Source organism: Echinops telfairi, unplaced genomic scaffold, assembly GCF_000313985.2.
Source record: "Echinops telfairi isolate 266 unplaced genomic scaffold, ASM31398v2 ScPeMD7_7400;HRSCAF=8409, whole genome shotgun sequence".
In the NCBI taxonomy this organism is placed as follows: Eukaryota; Metazoa; Chordata; class Mammalia; order Afrosoricida; family Tenrecidae; genus Echinops; species Echinops telfairi.
Genome location: NW_022111300.1, coordinates 18,619,098 through 18,641,934, shown reverse-complemented (window position 1 = coordinate 18,641,934; position 22,837 = coordinate 18,619,098). Strand labels below are relative to the sequence as shown.

At 43.4% G+C, this 22,837-nt stretch overlaps 1 protein-coding gene across 1 annotated transcript in view; it reads right to left on the bottom strand.

Annotated features, from left to right (window-relative positions):
• The window catches only part of MEP1B (meprin A subunit beta), a 65,644-nt gene extending 45,765 nt beyond the window's left edge, over positions 1–19,879 (bottom strand). The window contains exon 1 of the mRNA XM_045296032.1: positions 19,772–19,879. Within this exon, the coding sequence (XP_045151967.1) occupies positions 19,772–19,879 (108 nt within the window). The remainder of the gene's footprint in view (positions 1–19,771) is intronic.
• Positions 19,880–22,837: the final 2,958 nt, after the last annotated feature.

Below are 22,837 nucleotides of genomic sequence, written 5' to 3'. Positions count from 1 at the left end.
ACTCTCACTTATACCTATGAGTTTCTGTGGATTTGTTTCTCTATTGTACCCAGACTAACACTCACAAAGGGGTCCACCACAAGAAATGATTAGAAACTCTGCCCCAGGGTACGAGTTTCCCTCTCCGTGATGCCCCATCTTCCCTGGGAGAATACTGCACTAAAGGCTTAGGAAGGGATAGGCAGTTTTTCATGCCAGTTCCAGGAAGCAGCCCACACCACCAAGTCAGAGGACTGTAGGCAAGCTGTTTCATCCATTAGGTGCCATAGAAACAGGGCCTGGGGCCAATTCTGAACAAGGCTGTCTAAACAATGTTTGGGACCTATTGGTAGGGGTGGCGGTGCAGGGATGAGGAATATATATATATATAATCCCAACTGAAAATAAAGCTACAGATGTGATACTAATAAATGTTTAATTATATGATCTACCAAATACAACATGTATTTGTTAAATTTAATATTCACAAAAAATATTGCATTTGAAAAAAAAATCCTACAGACCAACTTCTCTGACTTTTCCAGAAAGATGTCTTGCCAGAAAGGTGACTGTGAAGAAAGGCAATGGAAAAGCAAAAGTTACTCAGAGCCAAATGCAAATTCCAAAAAAGAAAAGTATAAAAAGATGTCCAGTATTTTATGGGGGCAAAAGTCTGTTGGATGTGGCTGTCAGTTCATTTTAGGATCCTTGGACGAGTGTGAGGAGGGGCCGAGGTCTGGAAAGGTCTCCAGACAGACCTGACAGGAAGTTGTACCTCATCTCCGCGGCTCATACCAGGAGCACAGCCTCAGAGTTTCCGTTTGGAAAGATTTCCAACATTGAGATCTCCTTCCTGTCCCTCTCACAGGTCTCTCAGTCCCTGCACCAACCTCCCTCAGCCCTCACGCACCTGCCTCTTTCTCAGAATCTCATTCCCCTTTGAGAACCGTGAAGCTGTCCCAACACGAACACGTTTTTCTAGGGTTCTAGAAACAGCCCTTCGGGGCTTTGCTGGGATGGGAGCTGGACTTGGCTCACTCCAGATCCCTGAAGTGCTAAGGGAGGGTTCCGGGGAGTGGAATGTGGTGAGTTGTCTGTCTTGCTTGGCTGTTCTCTCTCCCTCAGCAATGCTGTGTGTGCGCGCTCCTGAAACCCCCCAAACAGGCCCACCTGGTCAGCCTAAGGAGGGACACTGAGGAGGGAAATTGTGTTGCTAGTTCTTCCTCCTTCTGATAGCACTGAGCATGCGCCATAAGTAGGGCTGGAGGGCCTTATCTTGGCTTGTTTTGTTGCTGTGGGGTGATCCCAACTCACAGGGAACCCATGTGGGAAGGGGAAGAACTGCTCCAAGCCTCTCAAGGCTGTGCCCTTTGGGAAGCCGATTCCCAGGCCTGTCTTCTGCGAGGCCTCTCACTCTGAAACGTTCAGTCATCCAGTCAAGTGGGTTTCACAACTACCCTACAGAACGGAGTGGAACTACTCCTGGTGGGTTTCTGAGGCCGAACATCTTTACAGGAGCAGACAGCCTCATCTTTCTCCCAAAAAGCACCTGGTGGGTTTGAACCAAAAACCTTGTGACTAGCAGTCTCACATGCAACCCAACATCCTCAGGGCTCCTTTCAAAGATTCAAACTCACTGCTATTGAATCGATGCTGACTCGCAGTGACCCTAATGGACGGGTGGAACTGTCCCTGTGAGTTTCTGAAACTGAAACTCTTTATGGGAACAGAAGGCCTTGCCTTTCTCCCACAGAATGGCCGGTGGCTTCAAACTGCTAACCTGAAGTCAGTGGCCCAACACGTAACCACTATGCCATCAGGGCTCCTAGAAGGTGGGTTCAAATCACCAACTGTGTGAGTCCGGGTAGACTAGAGAAACAAATCCATACACTCATATGTGTATAAGAAAGAGCTTTATATTAAAGAGCAATTGTATATTGAGAAAACATCCCAGCCAAGTCTGTGGAAACTAGCATTGAGGGAAATGTGATGAGGAATGTTCCCTAACTTATAACAGAGGGAATCATCTGTTGTTAAAGAGCCTTAAAGAGCACATGTTAAATCTTATCTTCCTAGAGAAGCAGGCATCCTTTTCCAGCCAGGTCACCCAAACCCCCTCAGATCTTCCCCCAATGCGGGTATTAGATTTCCTCCCCTGTGAGCTTAGGGACCTTAATGTAGACACCACCCACCTTGTGACACATGTAACTACTGAATATGCATGTCTTGAGGCTACCTATAAATGTCCCAGTAAGTAAAGGCCCATGCTCACTTCTCTTAGTTCCACGTGGTCCATTAAGAGGAGCTGAGGTGAGCATGCTACCATAAAATGTGTTTGACTCCTTTATTTTACTCCCTCTCCTATCTTTCTTATTCTCTATGATTTACTATAATCTTTATGTATTATCGCTGTACAATTGCACCTACGGGCCCTTCGGTTGTTGGAGGCTGGTTTCCTCTGACCAAGTCCAATCAAGTCTATAAGTCCAATATTAGCCCAGCTGTCCGATACCAGTCTATAAATTCCTCTTCAGACTCACGCAACACATGAAATGACTCCGAATGCAGGAAGCTCACAGGCCAGTGGGTGAAGTCCTGTGGATCCAGTGGTGGTGGAAGCATCTCAGCACTACCATGGGTCTCCACGTAACTCCTCCAGCTCCAGGGATCTAGCTCCATCAGCATAACTCCATGTAGCTTGTCAACAGGAAGGTCTCACAGGGAGAATGTGTGTCCCACTTCCAGAGAGGAAGACAGAAGTTCCCAGAACCCCCAGGGGAAGGCCATGCCCACACAGAGACCTCATTGGCTATGATCTGATTGACAGGCTAGACTCCACCCCCTTCACAAGTTGACAGGAGATTATGTAACTGCCACACCAATCTTATGGCTAGTAGTATAGCACTGATTTATGCCAGCCAAGGGCTCCTGTCTAGGGCCAGTAACTATACAAGAAACACACAAGAAACTGTTCTTAGCATTATTTCTGAAGAAAGAAATTCTGGAAGAGAAAAAGACCTTTTTGTAAAAAAAAAAATGTGCTTAACTGTTTAGTCAGTTGAACTAAATATTTTCTGGGTCAAATGGAGCACAAAGAGCAGGAAAACATTTGAAAGTATTTGCCACTGAATTCAATTATTTAAAAGCACCAGAAAAGTCAAACCTTTTAGTTCTCTTTCTTATGCTTACACTAACGAGGTAACTAACATGTAAAAGGTACAGGACCAGGTTGTCTGAGTGTGGGAGGAGGTGGTTATAGGGCTTGGTGACCTTGGGGTCTACTATTTGAAGATCGAGAAATGACTAAGGATTTTAAGCAGTAGAATAATAAGATTGAACAAGTCTTAGTAGTAGTATTTTGTCTGCTACTTTGGAAATAGATTGAAAGGTCAGCAAATATAGATTAGAAGGTTATTTCAAAAATCCCTAAGATAAATGATGATGGCTGCAACCAGGATAACAGCAGTGGAAAAGGTGCAAAGATGTTGAAACCTGGCATCTCTTCTGAAAGTAGAGTCCGCAGAATTTGGACTGGATCTGGAATGTGGAAGAAAAAGAGGTGGCAAGGATGAACCCGTGTTTGGCCTATGCAACTAGAACAATAGAATTATTAACTAACAAGTTAGATATTAAAGGACAAAGACTGGATGGGGACGCAGGAGAACTGGGAGTATTCGGTTGGACCAAGAGAAGACAGAGGAGGCAAAACAGAAATAAACCAAAAAATATCAAACTAATCAGACAAAAATGCAAATCTGTAGGCCCAAATTCAACCACATTAAAAATCATATTGAATATAAATGGACTAAAATCCCTAAACCACTGAAATTCTGAGCCAGCCAAGTTGATACAAAACCTCATCAAGTTGGCTCTGACCTACAGTAACCTATGCATCACAGGTCTAATTCTTCCCAGACCGGCACTATCTTCCTCATCATTAGTATGTCTGAGTACTTTGTTGCCACTATTGTTTATCCATTTCTATATCATTGCTTCTTGTGTTAGTCTGAGTGCTTTAGAGAAACAAAATCCACAGAAATTCATGTATAAGAGAGAGTTTTATATAAAAGTTAAGTGCGCATCAAGAAAACATCCCAACCCAGTGCTGCCCAAGCCAAGTCCAACATCAACCCATTAACCCATATGTCCAACACCAGTCCACAAAGTCCTCCTCCATCTCACAAAACAGACACAATGATGCCGACTGTAGGAGTCAAGCCAAATCAGTGAATGCGTAAGCATCTCACCGCTGGCAGGGGTCTCCACACAGGTGCTCTAGCACCCAGGGATGCATCGGGGTAGGTACATGTGGCTTCTCCTTGAGGATGTCTTGCAGGAAGCGAGCTTTGCCAGCTGAAGCAGGGAACCAGCTGAGGCAGCTGCACCCTGGTCAGACCATCACAAAGCAAGAGACCCAAGAACTTGAAAGGAAAGGCTCAGGGAGCCATTTACCCCTCTGCCTCTCAATTAATCCCACATGTGCTTATTGGCCAGGTTGGCACAATAAACTATCTCACTTCTCTACTTAACCAAGCATAAAATTTGGCAGACTAGATACAATAAAAGCCTGATCAGAGTGAACTTAAATGATAATGAAATAGAGGAGATAGCAGCAATGAGTATAGACAACTTTTTTGAAGTGTTTTGCAGTAAAAGGGACAAAATAGAGCATTACCTAGACAGTAGAGCTGGGTTAAAAGAAATGAATGCTTTTGTTCTGTTTTTGAAATAGCAGTATGTTTGCACCCTTCAGGAATGATCCAGTTAGAAAGGAAAGCACAGTTGTAGATAGAAAGGAGAGACAATTACTGGAGCAATGTCCTTTCAGAGGTGAGAGAAGATGAATCGAGTATACACTTAAAGGAGTGGGGCTCTGAGAAACATCACTTTCATCCATAGCAGACCAAGTCCTTGAGGTCAATAGTCTGAATACATGAGGGAGGGAGGGAAGAAGGGAGAGATATAGATGTGGGGATACGAGATGGTAAAAGTTCTCTTCTTATTATTTCTGATTTCTCCTTTCTGTAAATATGGTATGAAAATATCAACTGAATAGATTGGAGAATTAAGTTAATAGATGAAACACAGGAGATAAGGAACAATAATTAGATATTATTAAAACGTTTTCCAGTTGATATCATTTGCTCTCATGGTTACAATAACCTCAATTTTCAGATTTAAGTCCATTTCTGTTGGACACCTCTCAAATCACCAAGTCTAGAATTTAACTCACTTTGTCGCTCCTGGTCCCACACTTTCTTGGGAACTCTATCAGCTGCAAGCTTATCAGAGTTCATGGCTTCTCCTCCTACCTGGGCACATCAGCCAGACACTGCAATTTGCTGGATCTACTCTTCTCCCTCACACTCACACCTTATATTCCTGTTTTTTTCTTCCCAACATTTTAGAATCTCCTTTTTCCCCTCAGCACCCATCATCCCTAACACTGTTCCCAAGACTCGGAGCATCTATCCCTTAACCATGAGCTTCTAACTGGCCCCTTCTGTCAGCATGTATTCCCTCTTCCACATAAGCAAAGTCATCTGTCCATGATACAGATCCATGTCACTTTCTGGTGAAATTCTTCAGTAGCATCCTGCAAGCTACAGGATCAAGTCCAATCAATTCAGCTGGACACTTGAGGGCTTCCAAGCGGTGTTTACAATTTTAGCTAGATCTTCTGGCCCACCCAACCTTGGGATTTATATGCCTATCATGTGAAAGAATTACAACTTCCCTGGACAACCCTCCATGAGACCACATACCCCAAACTGTTTAATATCTTGTCTAATCACCTTTCCACTCTTGGCTTAGTTCTTATGTCCTCCAGGGAAGTCCCTCTGACTTCTCACATTTTGTGTGACACTCCAAACCCAATATATGATATGTGCTCAAGAAATTTGACACCATTACTTTAAATGAATAAACTATATTAAATGATACCTTGAAGGGTTTTTTTCGGTGCTTTGTGAAGGCAGAAGTTTTGTTCTGTTTGGGTCACGGCTTTATTGAGATGTATTTCACACACCATACCATCCTCTCATTTCAAGGGTATGTTTCAGGGGTCCTTAGTATATAACACAACTCACAGAGTTGTAGAACCATCACCATAGACAATTTTAGAACATTTCCATCACCCTACACTTGATGGAAATCACAACTCATTCCCTTCTAATCTCCCCAGCCATGGGAAGTCACCAATCTTCTGTCTCTATGGAGTTGCCTATTCTGGGCTTGTCACTTAAATGGTATCATCCAATATGTGGTCTTCTGCTACTGATTGCTTTCACTTTGCGCAATGTTTTCAAGGTTCATTCGTGTGGTAGCTCAGTGTTTCATTCATTTTTTATTGCCAAATAGTATTTATATGACTATTGTGATAGTTAAGTTTTTTGTGCCAACCTGGCCAATAGGAACATGTGGGATTAATCAGGTCGAAGTTTGATTAGAAGGCAAAGAGATAAATGGCTTTTCAAGGCCCATCCACCCACCTCCCTTGCTCTCTGGTGATCGGATCATGCTGGAGCATGCATGCTGATGCTGTAGCTAGTTCTCTGCCTCAACCTGTGAGCCACACTACCTGTGGGCCAGGCCAACCAGTGGATTGTGTCACTAGAGCTTGAGGATCCTTCAAGAGCTGCTTCACCACTCTACTGGTGCATACATTGTACATCACTTGAACTTGAGGCTGGTGGATCCTGTTGCCTTGCATTGCTTGCGTTTGACATCCCATCTGGGCCTGCCAAGCTACTGACTGTTGGTGTCCCACCTGCTTACTGCCTGTGGGCAGACTCTGCTTGCCTTGCCTTGCTCCAGGGAGGACTCTGCTGTCTGCTTCCTTGACCTTGGACCTGGCAGCTCACGTGAGTTCCTACCCAGGGAACCCACTCTGCTGCTGTGTGGACTAATTCGCTGTTATATTCCTTCTCTCTGTCTCTGTATATATTCATGAGTCCTGGTTTCCTTTCTCTAGAGATTTCTGCCTAACACAGCTATAAACCCAAAAATTTCATTGCCATTGAATAGATTCTGATTCACAGCAACCTTATAGGACAGAGTAGAACTGTCCTGTTTCTGAGTTTCTGAGGCTGTGAATATTTACAAGTGAAGAAAGCTTCATCTATGTCCTGCACAGTGGCTTGTGAGTTCCAACTGTTGACCTTGCCGTTAGCAGCCCAGCACATAATCCACGACTCCTCTAAGGCTCTTCCCATGAAGATGACAGCCTGGGAAATCCCAGGGCACAGTACTGTGGGTCACAAGTGACTTGATAGTACACAAAAACAATGACAATATATAAAAATAAAAAAACATTTTGGAGACTAGAATAATTAACCCATGTAGATCACATCCTTTTGTGTTTTCATAAATGAAGAGGTAGAAAACTGGACTGAGAAGTCTGACGTCAGAAGCTGCTACTCCACACGGTCCCTATTATCAGATAGACATTTTGTAAAACTATGTGAATGCATAGTCTCTCTGTCTCTCTTTCTCTTTTCTTTTTGATATGAATTAAGTGAAGGTTTCCAGAGAAAATTGGCTTTCCATTAAACAATTCGTACACATTCTTCATCATGTTATTATTTGCAATCACCATAAAGTAGTAAGTTGACTGTTAATCTTACTTTGTTAATAAATACTTGAATTTCCCCAGATTTGACCTATGAGTAAATCATAAAACATTCAAATTTTCCCTTTTTTGGAGGCTTCCCCATACTTCTCTTTTTAAGTCTTTTACAATCTGCTCCAATGTTCAAAATCAAGCAAATAAGCAAAGCCTCCAAGCCCCTTACACTTAATTATAGCCCTCACCTAAAAACAATTAGTTCTTATGACATGGTCCTCCTAGATACTCACCCTCATGGAGAGATCACTGAAGATATGGGCGTTATCATGAAGTGTGGTGAAGAAATCAAATGCTGCCTGGTTATCAAAACAATATTGCCTGGGGTCTTAAAGGCTTGTCTTCAAACAAGTAGCCATCTAAGTTAAGTGTCAACTAAGTCCACATGGAAGAAGCACACTAGTCTGCGTGATCCAAATAATAAAATCCAAATCCAAAGGAGGGAACTGTATATCTGAACATTCAGTTTGCAGGAGGATATGGATGACAATAGAAGCTCAGAATCTGCAGGGTCCCCACGTGGATTATGCCTCCTCCAGTGAATCCCATCTGACTATGATCCAGAGAGATGAGCAGACTTGCTATCATAGAGTGGGTATTGTAGAGATTATGTTATGTTAAAATGTAACCGCCTATCATTTGATATCTCTTCTGACTCATTTTAAAGTTGTTTCAGCTTTTAATATTTTCTACTTTCTTTTTGATTGAGACTTTTCTCTTTCGTTTTGTCATTATTGGGTTTTTGGCTGGTTGGTTGGTTCTTGTTCTTGTTTTGTATGATTTTCTGTACATAAAATCTAGCATAGGTGAATCTATAACAACGGGACCTGGATTAACTCTTGCCTGGGGACCTAGCAGGTGATGCTAGGAGGAAATGGACAGGGCACAGTGAGTACAGAAGACATGTTCTGAGATTGACTCCGGTGATTATGGCGCAGATTACCTGAATGGGAGTGAACTACAAAATTGTGCAGCATGTGAATTACACGCCAATCAAATCGTGTTTTAAAGGACCCCAGACCTGTGGCGCTCAAGTCCACCTCATGACTCCATGGGTGTCAAACTAGAACTAGACTCCTAGGGGTTCAAAGACTTTTTGAGGAAGAAATCTTCAGGGCAGAACTCTCCTATAAGCCAAACGATAAATTAGCTTCACGAGTAAAGAATGTCAGCCTTGAACACTGCGCTCTTTTAAGGATTCTGTGTATGGGATCAAACTGACAAGAGCAGGCGAAGGACTGAAACCTTAGGGCTTACGTTAATGAGGGAGTAACCATTCAGAAACTAAACTGAAAGTATTTGTAAAGGGCCCATGCAGCTGAATTGGTATATGCTTTACTGTATGTGTGTCCTCAAAACTTAAAAAAAATAAATCCAATGAAAGCCAAAGGAACAACAACAAAACGAGTGCCTGTCCAGCTGATTCCCACTCACAGCCCTCTGCATGTGTTGGAGGAGAACTGAAGTGCCTTAGGGGTTTCCCTAGCTGAATTTTCAGAGGCAGGTCACTAGACTGTCTTTCCCAGACGCCTCTGGGTGGACTTTAGTTACCAGTCAAGTTTGTCAACTGTTGGCATCACCAAAGCGCTCCTCATCAGCCAAGGTTATTGTTGTTAGGTGCTATCAAGTTGATTCCCATCCAGAGCAACTCCATTTGACAAAGTAGAATTGCTCATAGGGTTTCCCAGGCTGTACTCTTTAAGGAATCTGATTGCCAGATCTTTCTCCTGCAGCTGTTGGTTGTGTTTGAACTGCCAACCTTTTGGTTAGCAAAACAAAAAACCTCACTGCTATTGAGTCAACGCTGACTCATAGGCACCCTGCTGTGGTCGTCTGAGACCGCAACTGTTTATGGGAATAGAAGGCCTAGGCTTTCTTGGGCAGAGCCAAGCAGATCGCAGTCCAGCACGTAACCACACCCCCAGGGTTTCTTCCCCATAGTGTGCAACTGTTGTATCACCGTGGTCCTTGCTTTAGTTGTTCGGAAGATGAAAATCAAAACCACTGTGAAATATCACTTCTGTGTTTACTCCCTATCCTTTGCAAAATAACAATAAAAATGATAACAGACATTGAGTCAAACACAAATCATAGCACCCCTATACTGGGTTTTGGAGGCTTTAAATCTTTGGGAAAGCAGATCACCTCCCTCGGACCAACTCAACCCATTGCTTACCCAGCAGAGCCACCAGGTCTTCATTTTTGTTTCAGAGAGCTGGGGGTGTCATGGGCTGTAGGTTGAGTTACTAACCTTCAAGGAAGCAGTTCCAACCCACCAGCTGCCTCCAAGGGAGAAGAGATGAGGCTTTCTGCTCCTGTGAAGATCTGCAGAGCCTCAGAAACCCGCAGGAGCAGTTCTACTCTGCCCTCTGTGGTCACTATGAGTGAGAATTGAGTGAATGGCCATGAGTTAGTTAGTCTATTGTGCCAACCTGGCCGATAAACACATGTGGGATTAATTGAAGGGCAGAGGAATAAATGGCTCGGTGAGCCTCACCTTTCAAGTTCTCGGGTCTCTTGCTTTGTGATGGTCGCACCAGGGTGCATCTGCCTTAGCAGTTCCCTGCTTCAGCTTGCAAGGCTGACTTCCTGCAAGACATCCCCAAGGAGAAGCAACATGGACCTACCCCAATGCAGCCCTGGGTGCTGGAGCACCTGTGTGGAGACCCCTGCCAGTGCTGAGATGCTTACACGTTCACTGACTTGGCTTTCCTCCTGCAGTCGGCGTCATTGAGTCTGCTTTGTGAGATGGAGGAGGACTTTGTGGACTGGTGTTGGACATATGGGTTAATGGGTGAATATTGGACTTGTGGGCTTGAGCAGCACTGGGTTGGGATATTTTCTTGATGTGCACTTAACCTTTATATAAAACTCTCTCTTTTACAGGAGTTTCTGTGGATTTGTTTCTCTAAAGTACCCAGAGTAATAAAGGCCATGAGTTGAGTGAGGTTTGCTGCAGACTAGGTTTATGGTGGGAGCCCTAAATCTATTTAAAGTCTCCACCTAGATTCAAACTCCAGAGATCTTTCTGACCATTGACCAGCAATGTCAGCTTTGCTCTCAGGTTTGTTCCATGTTCGTTACAACTCCCAGTCCAACCCAGGAGAGGCACGTTAGTCTTAGGGAACTTGCCTGGGAGCGCCCTTAATGAAAACCGGGGTGTCAGTAGTCATACACCAATTTAGGAGGTCAGAGGACCCTGAACCAATTATCTGAGCTTTTCTAATCTGAAATCGTGTAGCTACTGATCCGTGCTCTTTCATCCTGCCTGCATCTGTGATTAATTGATCTGCCTTCAATCATGGCTTTGTGACAATTTTTTTGTTGGCATGTCCTGTTGAAGTAGTCATGTGACTGTGGATCCTTTGGGACACCAGTTTAGCTTCGTGCTCAGGGTCTCCCTCAGCTGGAGGATTTGGTTAGTGTCTTTGTCCTGTTTTAGACTTAATAGAGGTGGTTCTAGAAATCATATAGGAATTGGGGGTCTCTTTTTCTCCCACTAAGATGGTTATGATTAAAAACTGGAAAACAACAAAAATGTAGAAAAATGGGAACACTCATTCATTGCCTGCAGGATTTTAAAATATACAGTCACTGTGAAAAACAATACCAAAGTTCCTCCAGAGTTTAAAATCGGATTACCACAAAATAGCTCATAATTGTCCAGTTTATTTTTGGTATCAATTATAAGTGTGTAATGAATCTATTGACTATGATGAGCGCTTCTACTGTGCACGGGAGTGAAAATAAGCTTTGCTGTCCGGATTGTGACTCAGAGTGAGCCCACATGTTGCAGATTTGCTCTATCTATGCTTCCAAGGATTTTCTTGGCCGTAATCTTTTCAGAATCTTTACATACCACCAGGCCTTCATTCCTCAGTGTGGGATCTCTAGTGACGTAGTGGTTATGCGCTGGGCTGCAATGCACGTCAGTCGTTCGAAACCGTCAGCAGCGTTCTGTGGGAGAAAGATAGGCTTTCCACCCCCGACAAGAGTTACAGTCTCAAAAACTCCCAGGGGCAGTTCTGCTCTGTCCTACAGCGTCCCCGTCCCATGACTCGGACGTGACTGGATGGCGGTGAGCTTGGTCACATTGTTTGGTCCGTCCACAGTGTCAATGAACGGGTTCCAATCTCTGAACACAAACTGTTTGTTCCCTTCAGAGACCTATGTGCATAGAGGCCGCAAGTTGTAGTTGATGGCATTGGGAAGGTTTTTTAAAGTAAAAGGAAACATCCCGTATGTGTCTAATCATGCCCCGGATCAGGATAGTCTGCACACTGTGCAGCCTTCGGCGTGCCATCGCCCTGTTCAAAGACCTTCCGTGCCTCTGAGGCAGAGGGCGCTGGGTTCCCCGAAGTCCTCGCAATCTGCTCCCGCCTGCCTCACTGTCTTACCTCCTGCCAAGCCTACCATGGACTTCGCCACTCTGCTCTCCCCTTCGTGAACACCCCTTCCGGGGCCTGTTTCTTGGCCCACTGCACGGAGAACACGCCCCCTCCTGTAATTACCTAGGTATGCCTCACCTTGGCAAGGGCTTCTGGGAAGGCCTCCTTCCCCCCAGCAAGGGGATCTCTCCCTCCTCTGGCTGGGACGGCATTGATTCAGGCCATACATTGTGAATTGTGTGTTTCTCATGGATAAGCTATGGTTCTCAATATCATTTCCTTGGAGGCAGAGATGTGACAGCACCTTTTGGCCTATATCCACAGTTTTAAGCCTAGTGCTGGATTAAGGAAATATGATATTGCTAAAATATAGTTTTGAGGGTTAATACTTAACCAGGAGGCCTGGAAGCACTGTGAGATAAGCACTGGACTGCTAACTGCAAGGCCAGTAGTTCAAATCCACCAGGTCTAAATTTCCTGTAAATGCACTGCCTTTAAATTCATGCATTCTCTACATTGTTTTGTTGTGAAAATATAAGCAATTTTACCTTCACCGATTCAATGATACCCTATGTATGATTCATGACACTGATTACATACTTCATGGTGTGCAACTTTTATTGATATCATTTTCCAAATGCTTTTGCCACCATTAATGTAAACTTAGTGGGGAGTAAGCAAAAACTTCTTCCCCAGCCCCCTCCTACCCTTGCTTATTTCATATAAGCAAGAGCATACACATATTTGTACTTTTGAGCCTGACTTATTTTGTACAGCATGTTTGTGGCATGGATCAGATCTTTATTTCTCTTTTCGGTTGAAAATTATACTATATATATATATTCATCCCCACCACCACCACCAAAAAATGAAAAAGTTTCCGCTAGCTGAAGCTTTGTTAGTATACATTTTCTCCAAAAGACAAGCATCGAGCACCTCGCTCTGAGTTAGTGCACCCTGTGGTGTTTCCTGGGAAGGTTCTAGTCACAGTGAATTTTCTCATGAAAGCCATTTTGCTCAAACCTTGTTTTTTTGTGATGGTCACTTTAAGAGAACAGTGTGTGACTGTGAAATTTGTTTCCTGCTCGGGGAAAATGCCACAGAAACTGTTGTGATGTTGAACACAGCTTAAAAGGACAGCATTATGGGTAAAACTCAAGTGTACATATGAGTGGTTTCTCGTTTCAAAAAAGGTGACGTGTCAATTGATGACAAACTTCATTCTGGATGTTCATCAATTTCTGGAACAGACAAAAAATGTCAACTTGTAGTGCATTTGGAGTTCATTCCACCAGGTCAGACTGTTCATCAAGCTTTCTATTTAGAGGTTCTGAAAAGACTGTTTAACAGTGTGTGACAAAAAAGGCCTGATTTGTGGCAAACAGGAGACTGGTTTTGTCACCACGACAATGCACCTGCTCACGCAGCCCTCTCAGTGTCCAGTTCTCTTATTCCACACACCTTACTCACCTGACCTTGGTCTGTGCAACTTCTTTTTGTTTCCTAGAATGAAGAGGGATATGCAAAGACAGAAATTTGATGATGTAGAAGAGGCGAAGAAAAAACAAGGGAGTGCTGTCAGCCATCCAAACAGATGAGTTTGAAAAATGTTTCCAAAAATCAAATCACATACTCACCTTCCTGACATGATCACTGAAGACAAGTGGGTGCATAAGCAAATGTGGTGAAGAAAGTTGATGGTGCCTGGCTATCAAAAAATATAGCATCTGGGGTCTTAAAAGCTTGAGATAAACAAGCGGCCATCTAGCTCAGAAGCAACAAAGCCTACATGGAAGAAGCACACCAACCTGTATGATCACGAGGTATCGAAGGGATCAGGTATCAGGCATCAAAGAACAAAAAAAATCAAATCATTGTGAATGAGGGGGAGTGTAGATTGGGAACCCAAGACCCATCTGTAGACAACTGGACATCCCCTGATGGAATGGTCTTGGGAGGAGACGAGCCAGTCAGAGTGCAGTATAGCAACGATAAAACATACAACTTTCCTCTAGTTCCTAAATGCTTCCTCCCTCCTCCCCGCCCCTCCCCCCACTATCATGATCCCAATTCTATCTTACGAATCTGGCTAGACCAGAGGATGTACACTAGTACATATAGGAACTGGAAACACAGGGAATCCAGGACAGATGATCCCTTCTGGACCAGTGCCAAGAGTGGCAATACGGGAGGGTGGAGGGAGGGTGCAGTGGAAAGGAGGGACCGATTACAAGGATCTACATATAACCTCCTCCCTGGGGGATGGACAACAAAAAAGTGGGTGAATGGAGACATCATACAGCGTAAGATGTGACAAAAAATAATTTATAAATTATCAAGGGTTCATGAGGAGGGGGGAGTGGGGAGGGAGGGGGGAAAAATGAGGAGCTGATGCCAAGGGCTCAAGTGGAGAGCAGTTTTGAGAATGATGAAGGCAACGGATGTACAAATGTGCTTTATGCATTGATGTATATATGGATTGTTAAGAGTTGTATGAGCCCCTAATAAAATTATTTTTTTTAAAGAAGAATCAAATCACAGATTTGACAAATGTCTTAAGTGTAATGGAGAGTTATTTGAAGGTGATAAGGTTATTTTGTAAATAAATAAATACATAGCTTTGAAAAAAATCCAGTTGGGGGGGGTACCCCTTGTATCTTATGTATCCTGTTTATTTGTATAAGCAAAGGAGCGCAGCAATTTATAAGTGGGTTAGATTCCAATGTAAACATGTAAATTGATGACCAAATTATCCTTGGAATGCCCTTAAATAACCTATAAAATACACATAACAGGCACACGTTAACAGGAAGTATGGTCCATCCACGGAAACAGCTAATTCCTGCTTGCATCTCAGACACACACACTCCTTGCTAAAAGTCCCCTTTCATTGGGGTTGGCTTTTGTGTAGGTGAGAACGAGGCTCTCTACTCCCATAAAGAGTTACAGTCTCAGTTCTACCCGATTCTATAGCGTCACTATGAGTCAGCATCGACTCAATGGCAGTGAGTGGTGTGTGTGTGTGTGTGTACACGTGCGCGCGCTCATAATCTCGTGTAACAAAACTGCCCCACTGGGTAATCTCGGCTGTAATATTTGTGCAGACAGGCAGGTGTTTCTCGCTGCCAGGCTACTTTGAACCTTTCCATTAGCGGCCAGGTGGTCACACCTTGCACCATGTCCTGGATCTTTTCTCTTTCCCTGTCTGAATTGCTTCAACATGCTTTGTATGTGCTCTCCACGCTGGCCATTATTCTCAGCCGGTTGGTCTTTCAGGGGTGCATCAGTAATGGCACAGTTCTAAGCTGCCACCTTGTGGCTATTTAATATATATGTTTTAAACTTTTCCTCCCTCGGTGTGGGGTTTTGTTGTTGTGATTGGTTGTGTGTGTGTGTGTGTGTGTGTGTGTGTGTGTGTGTGTGTGTACGTACGCATGTGTGTATGTATATATATAACGAAACGTGTCATTTTAAGAATCCACGTGCCCAAGTCAATGACACGAATTATGTTCACCAGATTGCACAAACACCCCACTGTCCTGCTTTCTCGCCTCCCAGTAGTATGACATTTGCACATGATAAATGAAATTCATGTCATTAATTTTTTTACCCAATTTTTTCATCCTTCCAAACAGAAACATAGTGGCCCTCAAATTCTATTTTCCCCCTCTTCTTAGCCTGTGGTAAACCAATAAACTTTGATGTCTGTGTTTATTCTATAAGTGGAATTATGAAAATTCATCCTTTTGTGTCTGACTTATTTCAGTCTGGATAATATTATCAAGGTTCATCCATGTTGTCACCCTTTACTATAAAGTTTATTAAACTGCACTTGTAATTTAACGGCATCTGTAATGCTGCCTGCATGTCCACCATGTCTTAGTCTGAGTTCTCAAGAGGAGTAAAACATGATGTATATATAAATATACAGATAAATCTTTATTTCAAGGAATGGCTCATACAGTTGTAGAGTCTGGTCAGTTCCAAATACATCAATCTGATGTCATGCTGGAAGCTTCTGACCCAAGTGGCTTCAGGGACTGGAGAACCCAAAATCAGCAGGTCAGGTAGAAGGTTGCTCACTCACAAGGCTGCAGGAGTTGGAAAATCTCAAAATCTGCTGGTCAGGCAGCAGGCTGCTGGCTCATGTCTTAAGAACTGAAGGGCAAAAAAATGGTAAATAAGATGGAGAATAGAGAGAGGGCAAGTTTTGCCAGAAAATTCGCCTATATTGGATTATTGGATGCAGGGTACACCCCCAAAGAAACTCCCCTTTCAACTGTTGGCTGATCACATAAAATTACAAAATAGAGGGTGGTTGCATAATATCTGTCAAAGTACTAAAAACCATCATGATCCCAATTCTACCTTGCAAGTCTGGCTAGACCAGAGGATGTACACTGGTACAGATAGGAACTGGAAACACAGGGAATCCAGGGTGGACGGTCCCTTCAGGACCAGTGGTGTGAGTGGCAATACTGGGAGGGTAGAGGGAGAGTGGGTTGGAAAGAGGGAACCGATTACAAGGATCTACATGTGACCTCCTCCCTGGGTGACGGACAACAGAAAGTGGGTGAAGGGAGACGTCGGACAGGGCAAGATATGACAAAATAATAATTTATAAATTATCAAGGGCTCATGAGGGAGGGTGGAGTGGGGAGGGAGGGGAAAAACGAGGACCTGATGCCAGGGGCTTAAGTGGAGAGGAAATGTTTTGAGAATGATGAGGGCAATGAATGTACAAATGTGCTTTACACAATTGATGTATGTATGGATTGTGATAAGAGTTGTATGAGCCCCTAATAAAAAGATTTTTTAAACAGCACTAAAAACCATGCCTTAGCAAACCTGACAGATAACCTGAATTATCACATCACCACTACTACAAACTGTCTTTTTTAAAAAACATTTAAAAGCGTATTGCTCATGTGACAAGTAAATAGAGTAATTTCTTCTCCCAGAACTACTAGCTTTCTTGTCATAGAATCATGAAAGGGGATCACAATACTTTTGATCCTTCAGGACAAAGCGTCGCCTCGGAGTTCAAAATCATGGAAAAGCTGCACTTTATCTAGACATAATTATAGTTTTCTCCCAAATTACCTTGTGATCTGTACTATAAAACCCCTGTACCCTACAAGAAATAACAAATCCGGTTAGTCTGACCACCTCACTAACCACCTCACTGCCTTCAAAAAGCCCTTTTGAATTAAGCTTTGTGTAGCTACCCACAGTTCAAATCCACCTGTGGCGCAGAGGGAGAAAAATGAGGCTGTCTGCTCCCATCAAGATGCAATCTTACACAGCCTATGGAGCAGTTTTACTCTGCCTTACAGGTGGTGATAAGTCAGAATCAATGAGATTAGTTTTTACTTTGGTTCACTGCCTTCAGGAATTCACAGCTGTGGCTGAACCACATGACAGTTGCTCAGAAAGCGGATGGAATTCCATACACCAGGTGCCGAGGAACAGCGACTCCAGTCTCCCTGCAGAGCTGTGACAGCTTCACAGAAGGAAGTAGCTTAAGCTAGAAGGTAAAGAAACCAGGTTGAGGGGAGGTCGCTAGCCATTCCCAGCAGAGGGAAGAGCAGTGTGGTGTTGAAGAGAAAATGCCACACACCACCATTCTAGAACATTCTTCTCAGAGTTTTGCCAGCCCAAGCAGCTCTCCAGGATCTTTCTTTTTAAGTAGACATCATTTAAACATTGTTAGAAGGAGAAGTCTTTTCTCAACAAAATCTTGCACTAAACCATAGATTTAGGAGATACAGTTCTGCTAGTATCTGTATTTCTTGAAGCTCTCTCTTCTCTTCTTATATCTTTTCTATTTTAAAATGACTTGTTCTAAAGCATCAGTAGGTCTTTTAACAGCCCATCACTGGGAAACGAACTGAGGCTGGACTCCATGAAACCACTGAAATTTGCACTGTGGTACCTAGCTGCTAGTGTTAGGTACTGTGGAGTCCGTTTTCGACTCAAGTTATAGAATGGATCTTTGCCGCAGGTTTTTCTGGGCTGTCATCTTAACAGAAGCAGACTGCTCTCCAGCAGAGCCGCTGGCGTGTTTGAACTGCCCACCTTTCAGTTAGCAGCCTAGTGCTTAATCTCTGCACTACCAAGGCTCTTCATCATAGAGGAAAGGAAAAGACAAAAGGAAAAATGTTGCTTCCCTTCTGCTAGTAATACATATCTTCAGATGACTCCAGAGATGAACAGCCCATGCACACCAAACCCTTGAAACTTTTAAAGAGTATAGTAGCAATAGTGTAGTAATATTATCTATAGTAATAAATAATATGCCACAAATATAGGCTATATGGCTCAAATATACATTAAATTCTAAGTGAATAATAAATTGTAAATTTGCTTAGAGTTGTTACTGGATTCACAGAACTATGTATTTCCTCAATCATTGGTATCAACTTCTTTTTAAGAGTGATAGAAAGGCATGTCGCTGAATTGTATGTGTGAAAAAATATGTTGCAATGGCAAACGTTTTGTTGTGCATACACTTAATTTTCAAAAATCAACTATGCATCAATTAGTGGTCTAAGATGGAACTATTGTTCTCTCCTTGTCTGGAGGAAAGATGAGTGCTGAAAATTGAAGAAACAAATATTGCAAAGGCCTAATGGACCAGAAGAGCTAGATGGTGCCCATTACCACTGCTTACTGTTTTGAGAGGAATCCCAATAGGAGGCCCTGAGTAGAGTGGAGAAATTTTTGAAACAAAACAAAGTTAAAAAGACTACTAGGTTTCCTGGTCAAATCGAGACTGGTGGAACTCCTGAGACTACAATCCTTAATCTCTGTGTTAAGCTGGGTTCTCTACAAAAGTTAAGCCCATGATGTTTAGACAAATAAATATATTTATATCAAGGCAGTGACTAATACAGGTGTAGAAGTAGATAAGTAAGTCCAGTCCTGTCCAAGTCCATGGGTCAGAGTCACATCACCATTGGGGCTGACGAACCAGGAAGCAAGAAGACAGAACAAGAAGACTCATAGCTGGTGGGTACAGATGCAGATGAATACAAGGTCAATAGATCATATGGCAGGCTCTTCCGGCTCCCACGGTCAGCAGGCAATATGCTGGGCCTTATCTTAACTCCCAAGAGCCAGAGATGAATTAACCACAGTCAGGAATCAGACCAGGAAGAAACAAAGAAGCTCTCCATCTTCTCCTTATTCATCAAATCGACCACACCCCAAGGAAATCTCAGGGCCGTTACCTGAGTCAGGAGTTCAGCTCTACTATAACATTCTCACAATGGCATGCCTGCTCATAGTAGAATCTATAATAGAGTTAATCACCTTGTTTTAGATCCTATCATGGGGGAAGCCTCAACTGCCAAATTGCTGAAACTCCTGGTCCAGCCAAGTTGAAACAAAGCCTAACTATTACAGTCACCCTTCAGGTCTAGAAATGAACTTAGCTCAAGTTTCAACCAAATAATACAAGGAGCAAGAACAGTAAGGAGGTACACAATTCTCAGAAACACCAACTATTTGACCTCACACGGGCAGCATTTGCCCAAGGACAGACTTAGAAGGCAGCAAGGGGTAGGAAAGAAAAAGAAATGGCAACGGGAACCAAGGCCAAAGTGGGATAAACAATGGTACATTGTGGGGATTGAAATTAACGACATGAATCAAAATGTGAACATACTGTTGAATGGAAAGTGGATTTGTTAGGTTTGAGCTCCGGGTCAGGAAGGAGTGGTACACCTAGGTGGGCAGTACACCTGGATTGGCACATCTAGGCCAGGGAAACCCATACCATGACCACACCTCCCAATGGGGATGGGGCCTGAAAAGCCAGAAGTCTTTCTCCCAGAGGTTCCGACACACAGTTCAGTGCGGCCGGGCTGTGGTCCTGCACAACCATGTCGCCGACTCTGGCTTGTGTTCCATTTACTGTAAAACCTGAAACTGCTTCTAACCTTTGTTAAAACTCACTTGGATCAAAAACCAGGCTTCAATGTGAATTCTTTCTTGAATCAAGCCAAGGACCAAGGTATATTTCTCCAACGAGAGAAACCTAACAGATTTGCTTTGTAAACCTTTATCCAGTTTGCAATCAAACAGTGAGATAGTTAAGGTTTATTGTGTCACCCTGGCTGATAAACATGTGGGACTAATTGAAGGGCAGTTTAATTAAAGGATGGAGAGATAAATGGCTCGGCAAGCCTCACCTTTCTTGTTCTCTGATGGTTGGACCAATGTGCGGCTGCTTTAGCCAGTTCTCTGCCTCAGCTGGCAAGGCTCACTTCCTGGGAGACATCCCTGAGAAGAAGCCACATGGACCTACCCTGATGCAGTCCTGGGTGCTGGAGCAGCTGCATGGAGACCCCTGCCAGTGCTGAGATGCTTACTCCACCACTGGATTTAAAGACTTTCTACCCACTGGCCTGTGATTGTCCTGCATTCGGCATCATTGGATGTGTTTTGGGAGTTTGAGGAGGACTTTGTAGATCGGTGTCGGACATATGGGCTAATGTCGGACGTATGGGCTCGGTTGGACTGGATGGGATTGGGATGCTTTCTGAATGTGCACTTACCCTTTATATAAAATTCTCTCTGATACATATATGAGTGTCTGTGGATTTGTTACTCTAGTCTACCCAGCCTAACACAAAGAGTTTTAAAAACCAAAACATCCAAACAAGAACTTGGTGTCTCTCAGGTACTGGCTTAGTTCTTCCCTCCATGATATTATCTAATGTCCATTTCAGCATTAGAGGCAGATCTTTTAATTCTCTTGGAAACCAAGGCACAGGCAGGATAGCCACTTGTTCAAGGTCCCATAAATGATAGATTGTTGAATTGAATTTGATTTTTTTAGTTATCTCTCAAAAATTCCTTTACAGCTAGGAGAAATCTACAGCCCCTTTGTCAGAGTTTGTTTATTATTCACTTAGACACAAATCTAACACACTAGGTTGTTTATTTTTAAGCATGGTTGCAAGCTGTATGGATTCATCACAGACACATGCTTTAAGAAAGTGAAAGCCATCGACATGCAGACACTGTGTGTTAGACAGGATTATCTAGAGACAAAACCAGATTACTAATAATTTAGATAGATGGATGATAGATAGATAGATAGATAGATAGATAGATAGATAGATAGATAGATGATAGATAGATAACACAAGAAATAAACATTAAATTATAAAACTATACAAATGGCTCAGTATAATTCCAATGTGCTAGAGAGTTGTGAGACACTGGCAGTCCTTCAAGTCTTGAGGGCCACCAGGTCGTCCTCTGTGAGAGATTCAGATTCTCCCAGCACAGGCAGCCAACCAGCAAGGCAGGTCACCAACAGTCAGCCAGGTCACCAGCAGTCAGTCCCCAGCTCAAGAGATGTACATTCCAATTGTGTGGCAAGGCAGGTGGTAAAGGGACCTCAAATTACAGCGACACAGTCTGGATGTTAGGTGTCCCACGGGTAGTGTAGCTTTCAAATTGAGGCACAGAGCAAGCAAGGCAGCCGTACACTGGCCCAACGATCAAAGAATGAGAGACAAGTAAGGCGAGGCTCGCTGAGCCATTTATCTCTCCGCCCTTCAATTAATCCCAGATGTGTTTATCGGCCAGGGTAGCACAATAAACCAACTATCTCAATCCACCCCTTGCCAACCTGGCACCTGTATACAATTCTTTAGCCATATATACTTATATAATTTCCGGACATTGATGAAATCACACTTATACTTATCATCAATCATCTATCATACATATAAATGAAAACACACTGAGTTCAATTGTATCTGATATATCATACCTGAACAAAGGAAAGATATGCAATAATCACATAAAAAGAAAATACATTGACAATTACAAACCTCGCCTTTGCAATTGATCACGTGGTCATAATTTATAGGTAGAACTACCTTCTACTACCCATTCTGTATTACCTTTGCCCTCAGCAAGCACTTCAGCTGGCTGTGTTTTTTTACCTGGAGAGGTGACCCAGACCTTAATTCCTGAGGGACCTGGGTCATTATAAGTCCTGTCAGGATTGGATTGCTGTAATTTATCATTTACTTTAATCACAGGGAATGGTAGTACTAAGAGTCAGCCTATGGGATCTCCTGTATTCCAGACATATTCTTTTTTACCTCCATTATGTAACACCAGTCCAATCTCTCCTTGGTAATCAGGATCAATGACACCACTTACTACAGTGACACCCTTCATGACCTGCTGATCCAAAGGCATGAGAAGCTCAAAGTGGCCAGGGGGCATTCTCAGCTGCCAGGTCAGTGGAATCTATGCTGTGTGTTTCCAGGTGGGACAGTTCCTTCCTTCAGGACCAGGACCTCCAGGCCTGAGGAACACAGGGTTGCTGGGACAGGAAGCAAAATTGCTGCAAGTGGATCACTGGGAATAATAGTGAATGGTGCCACTCCAGCTTCCACCCCTTGGTTCCTGGACACATGAATTCTGGCTATTGGAGACAAAGCACCATATATTGGCCGCTGGTTTAGAGCATATACAGCTTCCTGGAGAACATTGCCCCAGCCCTGCAAGTTGTTGCCACCTAGTTGGTGCTGTAATTGTGTTTCTGGAGCCCATTCCATCGTTCTATCAAGCCAGCAGCTTCAGGGTGATGAGGAACATGATATGACCAGTGGATTCCATGGGAATGGGCCCACTGCTGCACTGCATTTGCTGTGAAGTGAGTTCCTTGATCTGAAGCAATGCTATGTGGGATGCCATGCCGGTGGATGAGACATTCTGCAAGTCCACGAATAGTAGTTTTGGCAGAAGCATTGCGTGCAGGGAAGGCAAATCCATATCCAGAGTAGGTGTCTATTCCAGTAAGAACAAAACGCTG